Here is a 12,674-nt window from a genome sequence, read left to right on the forward strand (position 1 = left end):
CCCCCATGTTCAAGGAACAGCGCTTCATACATACACTGTTGTTAGCGACGTAGCCGCTGAATTCAGTTACATTTACATTTTCCTACGCTTCTTAAAACTTTGCCTTTTTTTGTTTTAAATCACCGCTTGGTGAATGTTGGCGTAGCGGGTTGGCGGTGAGGATCCTTTACATCGGAGCGCAAAGTTGTAGTGGGTGGCAGCCGATTGGGGTAAGTTAATGTAGCTGGGGTAATGGGTTTGGTTGTTGTGCTAAGGTAGCTGCAGCATCATAACCTTGCCGAAAAGACGTGGATTTAAAGGAAGCGTTTGTCGCTTTTGGGTTATGTTGAAAACGGTTTGCTATGTTTTATTCTACTTTGAAGCTGGAGGATTTAATAGCGGCTACGTTAGCCTGCTGCGCCGAGAACTTAACCGAAGCTAGTCGTCAATGAGGCTAGCAACGTGAACTAGCTGTCAGGCTAATGTTAAGCAGACTGACCTGATGTATTCTACTGGAAATTGGTTCTTGTTATCTGTGTCTTGGTTTCCAAATTAGTTTTGCCAAGAGACTGTTGATGCTGACAGAGACTCGGTTTATTCTGGGAAACTTTTTCCTCCAACTTTGCGCTAATTTTGAACGTTTATACGGCGCTTAGAAGCATTAGAGCTAGCCTGTTAGCTTGCTAGCGGTCTTGTAATTTTCACCGTTTTTAACATAAGCTAAAGAGTTTTCTAGCATGTTTGATTATTACAGGAAACGTGAGGTACTGATGGCAAAATATATATAAATTAAGATATTTATTCGCGGCTCAGCTGCAGGTTCCAGTTTTCAGGTCTTCAACCCAGCAGTGAATGTTATTTCAGTAATCGGATGTTTGACTAAAGTGTTTTTTTAGTTATAACCCGATAGTCATAAGCCACTACTAACTGTTTCTGTCTCAGAGTTAACTCAGAAACTTGGTTTCCTTATAAACTAAATCGGATAAAGTCAACGTCAGCCATCAGACCAGCGAAAGCGGTCATCTTGCCGAAAACGGATAGCTCGGTGTTTAGCTCAGAGGGGGAGGGGAATAGAGAGAGGGCTGCAGCGAGCGACAGGCAGCGCCAGCGAAAATGGTGGAAGAAATCGGATAAATGTCAGGCTTTTTGTGGCGATAATACACTAATATCGCAGCCATTCGCCCTCTGGCGTGTTTGCTTATCGTTTCGAAGGAGAAAACCCGAAGCTAACGGAGCCAAAGACGCACAATTTGCGACTGAAACCTGTGCGCTTTGCCGCCGCGTTCTTACCAAACGGTGGCGGAGAGCAGTGAAGCACAAAGACTCCCCTCCTCTGGCTAAACCCGATGACGTTTATTTAGGGACCGTCGATAAATTACTTTACTTCCTCGGAGCCACTGAACTGTATGACTTCTATATTATGAAACAAAATTTGAATTGAAAAACGTGCATTTAAAAAACAATGGAGGCTTATATTACCGATTTGTAAAACAGTTGACCCTGGAAAAGGTAGAAATAAATCTCTATTTGTAATCTTCAAAAAATATAGATGTAAATAATAATAATAATAATAATAAAAAAAAACAAAAGGGAGAAAGGGAATTTTAGCTGCTGTTAGAAACTAAAGATCGTATTTTCCTCAAAACCTAGACATGACTTTATTTATTTATTTATTTATTTTTGGGTTTAAAAGAAAACTTAAGATTGCTTCATTAAAGTGAAAACATCCAAATAGCTTTGCTAAATTATGATCTTTAATTTACAGTAAAACATGCAAGAGTGGATTTATTTATTTATTTTTTTTTTTTTGTAGTCTGAATACATTTCAGGTCTTTAATATTTATTAAAGCAACAGTTACACTGGTTAGTGAATGGTACTTCTTCATTTTCAATAAATATGAAAGTTATTTGGAATTCTAAAATTCAGTTTATTTCACCTCCTGGACATTATATAGATCATTTACTTCATGTCTGCTGACCATATATATGGCCTGTCACAGCTTTTATCTGGCCCCCAACGGCCAAAAACAGCATTTGTTCTTTTAAAATGAACAATGTGGCAAAACTAAGTAAATAAATGGGAGCAAATTTATAATAACTGAGTAGTGTTCTCTTTGTAAATTAAATTATTAAGTTAATCGTTTTATTTACTGCAACCAACACTTTTAAAAACTTCATAATGCCTACGTGGCCTGATATGTAAAAAAAAAAAAAAAAAAAAATGAGGGGACCACTTGATGATTTCTGAGCTGTGTCAGAAGGCAGCAGGACAAATGGTAAATGTTTACTTTGATTTTAAAAAAGCGTGAGTCTTTAATTACAGCCCTAACTGTGCATAAATACCTTCCTTTCTACTTACGTGAAACTTCATAGCAGTTCTTACTTTTTTTATTTGGCGATTTACAATGAATCCCCCCTCAGTGCAACATACAGGAGAGAACAAATACAGGATGGTAAAAGACTGGTATGTCATAAGGGAGGGGGAAAAAAACACTTGAATAAATTAATGAAAAGAACTGTTAAATTTGTCAAGAACATATGTTTGAAATTATTTTTGGTTTACAAGTTCCTTCGCTCTGATGTTGTTTTGTTTAAGTTATGTTTTGCTCTGAAATAAATCCTGTCTTCAATGGATGCTGGGTGGAGCTTTTTCTAGGATTCAGATCAGTACCAAAAGCTAGCCTGACCCGGAGCAGGTTTGTCGAACAGAGTACATTACCATGGTGACTAGCCTTGCTAATAATGAATCCAGCTCCGTGGTACCAGAAAACCTGGGTTAAAACCTGAGGCAGCTTTGCAAACCCAGTAATCCTGCTTCGTGGTACAGGCCATTGCCTTGTTGACTCTTTTCCTTGGAGTTCCTCTGGGTATTAACTCGACAGAAGGTGTATTTTGATGTGTTTCAAAGTTTTAGAAGTTGTAATGCCCTAAGACCTACACTTTTTAAAAAGGAAGCTTAAAAAGTACCTGAGCGTATTCTTTGACTTTTTTCCTTTTAGCTCAGTTGAGTATGTGTATACCATGAAGAGACGCGCAGAAGAGCCAGAGCCCATTTTTGTGCAACAGCAACCTCGTCGTCCCCTAGTTCAAGGTGCTGGAGAAGTCTTTCAGCCAAGGGCCCTTGTCACGGCCCCGCCTGTGGTTGAGGCCCCTGCCGACACCATGCAGCCCTCAACTGGCATCCAGTACTCCCTCCCTCAGGCCTACCAGGTATGATGTGGGCCAGATATAATTTTAAGTTAAATATTTATGTTTTTGGAAGCATACTGTTTTTGACTAGACGGATGTGCATTGACTAGAACAAGACTTACTGAAAGCTGCATATATACAATTAATATATAGTTAAATGTAGAAATATCTGCCATATTTCATTCCTTAAGGTACCTACTATGCCTCAAAGCACAAGTGGACTTGGACACAACAGTACCACTCCTCATATTGGCCCTCATGCACAAAGCCCAGCTGTACTGTCGCAGGGACCGGCAGCGGTTCCAGCTCACGTTCATCCACCTACACCCTTATCTTCAGTGCAAGGACAACAGCAGCAGTTTCAGAGATTAAAGGTCTGGACAATCCACCAAAAAGACTTCTCTGTGTTGATGTGTCTGCAAAAAATATACTTCATCTATTTATTTATTATTTTTTTTACATTTTTAGGTTGAAGATGCCCTGTCTTATCTGGATCAAGTGAAACTGCAGTTTGGGAATCAGCCTCAAGTTTATAATGATTTTCTCGACATTATGAAAGAATTTAAATCCCAAAGGTTAGTTCAGTTTTTATTGGACAACTTAATTGTTTTGAACAGTTAAATCTAGAGCATATTTTTGATAATGTGGTATCATGGCTTCTGTTTCTGTTTACAGCATAGACACTCCTGGAGTCATCAACCGTGTATCTCAGCTCTTTAAGGGCCACCCAGACCTGATTATGGGGTTTAACACTTTCCTGCCTCCTGGTTATAAGATCGAGGTTCAAACCAACGATCAGGTCAATGTAACAACACCGGGTCAGATACACTACATAACTCCTCAAGGCATTTCTGTACAAAACATCACAGCAGCTGGAGCATCCAGCACACCATCTAACCAGCACCAGAGTCTCCCACAGACCAACCTGCATACCACCACCACCCCTACAATCGCCACTCAGCCTGCTTTAAACAAAGCCAGCAAGGTAGGATATACATTTATCAGTTCATTAATGGCTGTAAATGCTGTGGTTTATTGGTACTGAATGTTTTTTTTTTCATTGTTTTTACTCTCAACAGCTTATTCAGTCTCCAGCCCACACCCCCACCAGCCAGCCAAATCCATCCATCCCATCGTATGCCTCACCAGGTTCTCCTTCGGTCCAGCCACACACTGCCATCAGCAGCACACCATCCAGCGGACCGCCTCTCCAGAATAACCAGCCAGTGGAGTTTAACCACGCCATCAATTATGTCAACAAGATCAAGAACCGCTTCCAGGGCCAGCCAGATATCTACAAAGCCTTCCTGGAAATCCTGCACACGTACCAGGTAAATATAAGATCCACCATCATGGGATTTTATGAGGAAAATTAAATTTCCCTCTTACATCTTTAAATTATTTTTGTATTAGAAAGAACAGCGAAATGCTAAAGAGGCTGGTGGTAACTACACGCCAGCTCTGACTGAACAGGAAGTCTACACTCAAGTGGCCAGACTTTTTAAGAACCAGGAGGACCTGCTGTCAGAGTTTGGACAGTTCCTGCCAGATGCTAACAGCTCAGTGGTAAGTCTCTGAACTTTAGTTTATCGGTTACTGGATTTCTGATGAAGATCTCTTGAGATGCAATCATGCATTTTCCTCCTTTTGTGTAGCTGCTGGGGAAGAGTCCACCTGACAGAGCAGAGTCGGTCCGTAATGATCACGGTCCCACAGTAAAGAGACCCTCACTGAACAACAAACAAAGAATAAATCCGAATGGTCTGCCAATCAGGAGACCTGGTGGGGTTGGATCCACACCTCCTTTCAAGGTAATCAAAAACGGTTTTAATTGTATTACTCTTTTGCTTACATCGACATAAAATATATTGTTTTATTCTGTTGTGTGGTCATTTCTACCTGAAGCTGTCATGTGTTTTCTTTGCAGAAAAAGGCGCTTGTCATCGGGAAGAGCCACAGCATGGCTGAAGTCAGTAAACTCAGCACAAGCACTGAAACTATGTTCTTTGAGAAGGTAAGATTTATTGTGATTTGCACCAGGACTCTAACAATCTAATGTTAATTAATTATTTTTTACATGTTTATGATGCAATTAAAACCCTTTGAGACCCTTGTTTCTGTTCCTTAATGAAACACAGGTTAAAAAGGCTCTGCGCAGCTCGGAGTCCTATGACAACTTCCTCCGATGTCTGCACATTTTCAATCAGGAAGTGATTTCTCGCACTGAGCTGGTCCAGTTAGTTATCCCATTTCTTGGGTAAGTCTGTGGCTGTCTGGATATCTGCTGTACCTGTAAATATACATCCATACCCATAAATATTCCTGCTAATGGCTATTCTTGTATTTGTGCAGAAAATTCCCTGAGCTTTTTACTTGGTTTAAGAACTTCTTGGGCTACAGAGAGTCTAGTCATGGGGAGTTGAGTCATGTGGAGAGTTTACCCAAAGAACGTTCTACCGAGGGTATAGCTATGGAGATCGATTACGCTTCCTGCAAGAGGCTGGGGTCCAGCTACAGAGCTCTGCCAAAGAGCTATCAGCAACCCAAGTGCACAGGAAGAACGCCACTGTGCAGAGAGGTTAGTTTAAACATGAGACCAATGCAACTTCCATTGTATTCAACAGACAAGATTAAATATTATACTATTTTTTAATTGATTTATTTTTATATGTCTGGGAAAATGTCAAATAACTGCAAATAAAAAATAATTGAATGTTGTTTTGATCCCTTATGCAAACCGGTTGGCAGAAAGTTTTCACCTGAATAGACATTTTTTTTTTTGTATTAGGTTTTGAATGATACCTGGGTGTCTTTTCCGTCGTGGTCGGAAGATTCCACATTCGTGAGCTCCAAGAAGACTCAATATGAGGAGCATATTTACAGATGTGAAGATGAGCGCTTTGAGGTGAGTAATAATCCATTTCCATCATGCTAATACGGTGGTTTGCAAAACCATTTAGATTCCATGAACTACCTCATATTTTGTCTCATAAACAGAAAAAAAACTTCTATCTAGACCGTGGCAAAAAGAAAAATAGCAAAATAGGATAGATTATTAAAAAGAATCAACCTGGGGTTCTAGAGACATGACGTGGGTCTCAATCTGTTCTTTATCAGCACACTTGATTTGTCTAATCTTGTCAGTATAAAGCCACTCTTTGCCTGACACACACAGGGGGTGTCATTGCTTTTTTTTACCTAAATTTGCCATTCTAAGGGAGCCATCACAATGTTGGCATGTTTCCATCCAGTTGGATTGAAGTGCAAAAGTATTTTTCTTTTTTTTTTTCAAGCAAATTAATCCAGTGACGCAGATTGTAATGCCGTTAGACGAAGTCGTCAGGCATGGAGCAGAGATTAAAGAAACCTTTCATGAATATGTTTCTGTTGGGCAAGATCTTGCGTTAACATGGAAGCTAGTTATGGCGTTGCTGCTTCCAGTGATGTTTACACACAGAATAGGAGCATCGGCAAGAGCGGAAATAGCTGATCAGTTATGGGAGGTAAAGTTCAGAACCCTTTTCTACAAAAGCGTAAATACCGTATTTTCACGACCATAAGGCGCACCGTACTAAAAGGCGCACTCTCAGTTATGTGTCCCATTTCTGTATTTAACACACACATAAGGCGCACCGGACTATAGGGCGCGTTTTTTATATACAGGTACATGTCCTCTACTACCTTTAAATAGCTCTACTGCGTATTTTAAAAATACAGCGGGCCCAAAACTGAGTATGATTGTGCTTTATTCATGTATTTATTACAAAGTATTAATCAAACCTGGGAGCTGGCCATGAGACAGACACATCGCAGATGACACAGCGCTGTGATTACTCCTAAATTAACTTAAAATCCTGAAACCTGCCGATGGAATATGTTCGCTTTTATTGCCGGTATCCTGGTGCCTGCACTGTAAATTATTTAGATGAAAAACACCTGCCAGCCGCCGCGGTGAGGCTGCTGTTGAATGGATTTCTGCTGTCGGTGCACCGCTGGTATGTTGGGGTCTGAGCGCCTCCGACAGAAATAGATAATCTGGATGAACTGACTGCAATTAAGTTTTCAGGTGGCCTTTCTCACTTAAAAACATATTAAAACTACTTTATTCCCACTGATCACAGCAAATATAGCTGCAAGATTTAGATTATTTAGATGAAAAAACACCTGCCAGCCGCCGCGGTGAAGAGGAGGAGACGCGCCCAGAGGCTGCTGTTGAATTAAGTTTTCAGGTAGAAAAATAGAGCGGGAGCTAAACTGAGTATGATTGTGCTTTATTCATGTATTTATTACAAAGTATTAATCGAACCCATCAAAGTCATCATCCTCTGTTTCTGAATTAAACAGCTGCGCTAAATCAGACATGACAGTTTCCCCTTCTTCGCTGTCAGAGTCACTTTCCGTGCAGCGCGGCTCCTCAGAAATGATGCCGGCTTTTGCGAAAGCTTGAACAATAGAGCCAGCAGACACGTTAGTCCATCTACAATCCATCCGCTAAAGGTGGCGTAATCTGCCCGGCGCTGCCTTCCACTTATCCTGAAACTGTGGTCTCCGTGTGTCATCCATCGCTCCCACGCCGCTCGCAGCCTTACTTTGAACGGCCGCTTCACACCGATGTCGAGCGGTTGAAGTTCCTTTGTCAGACCCCCGGGATAACGGCGAGCACAGCGTTCATTTGATTCACCTTTTTTTCACATCGGCTGTGAGATGGGCACGCAGCGATGGTGATGCGTGGAAAAAAGCACCTGGTCTTCTCACATACACCTGCCTTTCATCATCTTCTCATCCATCCAGCCTTTTTCATTTGCGTTAATATCATATGTCATCAGAGCGCTGTGTCTGTCTCGCTGTCAGCTCCCAGATCAGCTTCTCTGATTGGTTGATGCGGCGCGTCCAGCAGCAAAACTTCAATTTTTCCATCTCGAGCAGCAGCAGCGCGTTGGCGGTGCGTCAGATGCTTAAACGCTCCTGCAGCCCAAAACGCGCTGCAGGACCTTTTGCTGCGCCTATACGCGCGTCAACCATTGACTTTGCATGTAAACTCGCTGCTTCTGCTGCACCTGCTGGGTCCGGTTCACACCGATGTCGAGCAGTTGAACAGCGAGCACAGGGTTAATTTGTTTCCACATGTTTTTCACATCAGCTGTGAGATGGGCACGCATGGAGTTGCATATTAACAGCGATGGTGATGAGTGGAAAAAAAAACACCTGGTCTCCTTACATTCAGCCACTCTTTCATCATCTCCTCAATGAGGTGGTCTCAAAAGTCGCAGTTACAACACACATAAGGCGCACCGCACCATAGGGCGCACTGCACATTTTGAGGGAAAAAAAAGACGTTTAAGTGCGCCTTATAATCGTGAAAACACGGTAGTTATTGTGAGTTTTAGGGATTTAAAAAAAAAATTTTGTTTTCTATCAAGCTTTACTGATTAGATGGTTCATTCAAAATGGGCATTAGAAAAGGCTGATGGAGATACACCTTGTGTCTTAGATCCCAACCCTACCTTGCTGCCTCAGTCCTTTTTAATTAAGTATCTTTAGCCGCTCTCCCACTGAAAACCCAGATTCTTGAAAACCGGGTTGAGCCGCTAGCAATCGGCATTTGGCAAGCTGCGTGGCTACTAGACTCACCAAGTATCAGCTTGGTGAATCAAGTGGCCGCACTGGTGACATAATCGTTGATGATGTCATTAGTGCAACTGAAATCAGGGAAGTAATGGAGAGCAACATTGTTGGGCCGAGGCGATTTTTTTTATTTTTTTTACGTTGGTCGCTTGCCAAGTCGTTTGACACATCTCAGTGAGCTGTTCCCACTGCCTCTAAAAGCCGATTGTTCCCGGGTTTAAACTGGTTTTTCAAGAGTTTTCAAGATTAAACTGGGTTCTTCTTCTTCATGTATTGCCTTATATGCTGCTTTATCCTTTGTCCAGTTAAGTCTTATGGCCTCTGCAGAAGAAAAGCAGGCCCATAGCATGATTCTACCACTGTGTACAGTTAGGTTTTCTGAACAGATTTGTGGGTAGGCAGCAAGTTTGTTTTGATCTGTTACATAAAATCACACAATATAAAAGTTTGGAATTGTAACTGGACAGAAACTAAAATGCAGCATTTTTTCCATCTTGGAAGTCATGTGTAACAAAGCAAAGGTGATTAATTCCACTGTTCCTGCCTTCTGTGCAGCTGGACATCGTGTTGGAAAATAACCTGTCCACCATACGAGCTCTGGAGACGGTGCAGAGGAGGCTTTCTCGCATGTCAGCTGAGGAGCAGCTGCGATTCAGACTGGACAACACCATGGGGGGCTCCTCTGAGGTTATTCACCGTAAAGCCATTCAGAGGATATATGGAGAAAAGGCTCCTGACATCATTGATGGCCTCAAGAGAAACCCTGCTGTGTCGGTGCCCATAGTTCTGAAAAGGTAAAGGTCTCACTTTGAATTCCCCAACAGGCTATCATTTGATGAATCCTGAGAAGTTCATGTCTCACCACTTGCTCAGGTTAAAAATGAAAGAGGAAGAGTGGAAAGAAGCCCAGAGAGGGTTCAACAAAATCTGGCGGGAACAGAATGAGAAGTATTATCTGAAGTCACTTGACCATCAAGGCATAAACTTCAAGCAGAACGACACCAAAGTACTACGCTCCAAGTCTTTACTTAATGAAATTGAGATGTTATATGAAGATGTAAGTAATTTTAAACTTTTCGTTCATTGATCTGTTGTGGCCGTATCTGTATCTACTGTTTCTGCACTTTGACCCAGTTCTAATCCACTCATCGTAGGAATGGTTTCATGTTCTTTCTGGACTTTGATGGATGTCCTTGAAATCAACCTGTGCTATTTACATTTATGTGCTTTCCTGTATTTGACATGATTGAAAATTTGTGTTCTCCAGCGCCAGGAGCGAGCCTCAGAGGAAACTGCCACGCCGCCACCGAGCGGCCCTCACATCACTCTGACCTACGATGACAGCCAGATCTTGGAGGACGCTGCCGCCCTCATCATCCATCATGTCAAACGTCAAGTGGGCATTCAGAAAGAAGACAAGTTCAAGATCAAACAGATAATCCACCATTTTATCCCCGACCTCCTGTTTGCACGACGTGGCGAGCTCTCCGACCTGGAGGAGGAGGATGAAGAGGAGGAGGAGGAAGAAATGGAGACAAATCAAGACACTCCCAAGAAGCACAACGGTCTCCCTGGCCGCAGTCCTTCCAAGTCCAAGCTCTTGTTCACCAACACGGCAGCTCAAAAACTGAAGGCCACAGATGATGCTTATAACCTGTTCTTTGTGAACAACTACTGGTACGTCTTCTTCCGCCTTCATCACATCCTCTGCTCTCGGCTGCTGCGCATCTATGGGCAGGCTGAGAAGCAGATCGAAGAGGACAACAAAGAGAGGGAGTGGGAAAGGGAGGTGCTGGGCCTGAAAAGAGACAAGAATGAAAATCCAGCCGTCCAGCTGAAGATGAAGGAGCCAAGTAAGTGAGAGTTTTGAAATTTAGCAGTGCTTTCACACGACTCCTACAAACCTTTAACTACTTAAAGTAGTTGCTACTTAGGTTTTGAAAAGTGTCCGAATATCAGCACTCTTATTTTTTGTTGCTACTAAGTTAAAGTGTCATGCACATGTGCTGTGAATCCCAGTAATACATTTTATCTGTTGGCTGGACAGTCTTGATGTGCATGACTTCTTAAATCAGAGTTAAGAGGCTAAATCCTCTGGAGATGGATAAGAACATCATGATGATGTAAAGGATACGTTGCAACACTACAGTAACGTCACATTGGATACTCTCTTAACCCTTTAAAGTCAAGTGTATCATATTTGATACAAGAGATTTTGAAACCTGCATCATCAGTGTGATGTTTTTGTTCTTGAAACCCTGACTTACATAATCAGACACATGTAGTGAACAGAAAACATATAAAAGATGATGTAGAATATGTGTAATATGTCGAAATTGATGCAAATAAATTATGTAATTTAATCTTTTTACAAAATGTGTATAGGTATTTCATTTGTCACAAAGTTCAATGACAATTCTAATTCTGGAAAATTAGAATCTTCTGTCAATTATTTCCTGGTTCAGGCTTTAAAGGATTAATGTTATGTGTAGTTTATTAAACTGACAAATGGGCGAAAAGTTTTCTCAGTGGCGTAACGACAAGCACAGGAGCACACAATTAAGCTGATATGAAGACATTGAATTTTAAAACCAAAACAATATTCTAGAAATTGAGCTGAGAAATCACAAAAGCTTATCAGTTTAATAGATATAGATAAATAGAAATAAAGACTTAAAGAATGAGATGTGGGTCATTAAGAAGCATGAAAGATGGTTAAGATTTTTTTGTTTTTAAAGCAAGGCTTTAAATACAGTTAAAATTTACTGTACTAGCATTAAATTTATTTTTTATTCTGAAAAAAAATTTATTTTAAAAAAATGGTCAAGGGGCGTTGCACAAAAAGAAGCAAAGAATAAGAGGATCCAAGTTCCAACAAAAGTACCTTGAATTTAGTGAATTTAGGGCATGGCTGCAGCCTGCTGTTGGCGAAGATGGGAAAATGGCTTTTCAGTGTTTGTTAAAAATAAATAAATGAAATAAATAGGGGTTAAAGGAGAAAGGTTGTGAGATGAAAAATTTGTCAGAACATGTATCAAAAGCAAAGCACAAAAAATAAGCCTTTGCTGTTTTTTTTTTCAGGTTCTGCAGCATTTAGCATTCAGTCATTTTGTAGCAGATGTTTTTACATCCACTGTGTTGGGAAATGTTTACTTTCATTTAGGCCCTTTAAAACACATTGAGTTTGCAGATTTTGTCTTTACAATTTAATTGTTGCTGGTATTGGATGGCATTAACCATGTTTTCAAAAGAATTTCTACGTTTCTGTGGAAAAACCGTGTAATACCGGGGAGAAAAAGCCCCTCTGCCTTCATCCACCAAAGCACCTTTTTTTTAGTTGGTCATTAAACAGAATTTGTTTTACATAATATAACAAAATATTCCAATTTTCCCACCTTGACATTGCTTTTATGAGTAACTTGAAAAAGTATAGAAGAGTCAACCAATACACATAGTATAGAGATATGTGATTTAAAACGGCTTTAAAATGCTTTGCAGTCACTAGAAGTCTATTATTGTTAGGTTACAGTGTTCCATGTCTTGAAAGTATGAAAATAAACTGATTAATAGCTGCACATTATATTGCATCTCGCTCATTATCTCAATATCAGTATGTGCAATGCGTTTATGATTTTCATGCCATTGATTTATTTGACCAGTTGGATGCCCACATACAGTTTAGTTTAAGTGACCAAGAGGCTAAAGCTCACTGTGTTTTTCTTTATGCAGAGTTCCTTGTAAGTTATAAACCTTCAACTCTCTAATCTGAATTTGAGCATATATATTTTTTTAAAGGCTTGAATCTAGACATAAAATAAATATCCCAGGTGTTGAGAATTAAAAACAGGAATGTGTAGGAGCTCTTTGAGAAATTGTTGGCA

General features: G+C 40.7%; 1 protein-coding gene across 2 annotated transcripts in view; it reads left to right on the plus strand.

Moving 5' to 3' along the window:
- Positions 1-12,674, plus strand: part of LOC119774688 (paired amphipathic helix protein Sin3a-like) — a 19,774-nt gene continuing 7,100 nt past the window's right edge. Inside the window, exons 1-15 of one of the 2 annotated variants that reach the window (XM_038272332.1) lie at positions 1-209; positions 2,979-3,189; positions 3,360-3,542; positions 3,637-3,743; positions 3,844-4,153; positions 4,248-4,499; positions 4,582-4,734; positions 4,824-4,979; positions 5,096-5,182; positions 5,307-5,425; positions 5,521-5,746; positions 5,957-6,073; positions 9,349-9,587; positions 9,667-9,850; positions 10,061-10,646. In XM_038272332.1, the coding sequence (XP_038128260.1) occupies positions 3,001-3,189; positions 3,360-3,542; positions 3,637-3,743; positions 3,844-4,153; positions 4,248-4,499; positions 4,582-4,734; positions 4,824-4,979; positions 5,096-5,182; positions 5,307-5,425; positions 5,521-5,746; positions 5,957-6,073; positions 9,349-9,587; positions 9,667-9,850; positions 10,061-10,646 (2,908 nt within the window). In that variant the 5' untranslated portion in view covers positions 1-209; positions 2,979-3,000. Of the gene's footprint in view, positions 210-2,978; positions 3,190-3,359; positions 3,543-3,636; positions 3,744-3,843; positions 4,154-4,247; positions 4,500-4,581; positions 4,735-4,823; positions 4,980-5,095; positions 5,183-5,306; positions 5,426-5,520; positions 5,747-5,956; positions 6,074-9,348; positions 9,588-9,666; positions 9,851-10,060; positions 10,647-12,674 lie in introns of those variants that run through there. The other variant, XM_038272333.1, reaches the window with a different exon arrangement.

This window comes from Cyprinodon tularosa, unplaced genomic scaffold, assembly GCF_016077235.1.
Source record: "Cyprinodon tularosa strain WSP-4 unplaced genomic scaffold, ASM1607723v1 ctg823, whole genome shotgun sequence".
Lineage (NCBI taxonomy): Eukaryota > Metazoa > Chordata > Actinopteri > Cyprinodontiformes > Cyprinodontidae > Cyprinodon > Cyprinodon tularosa.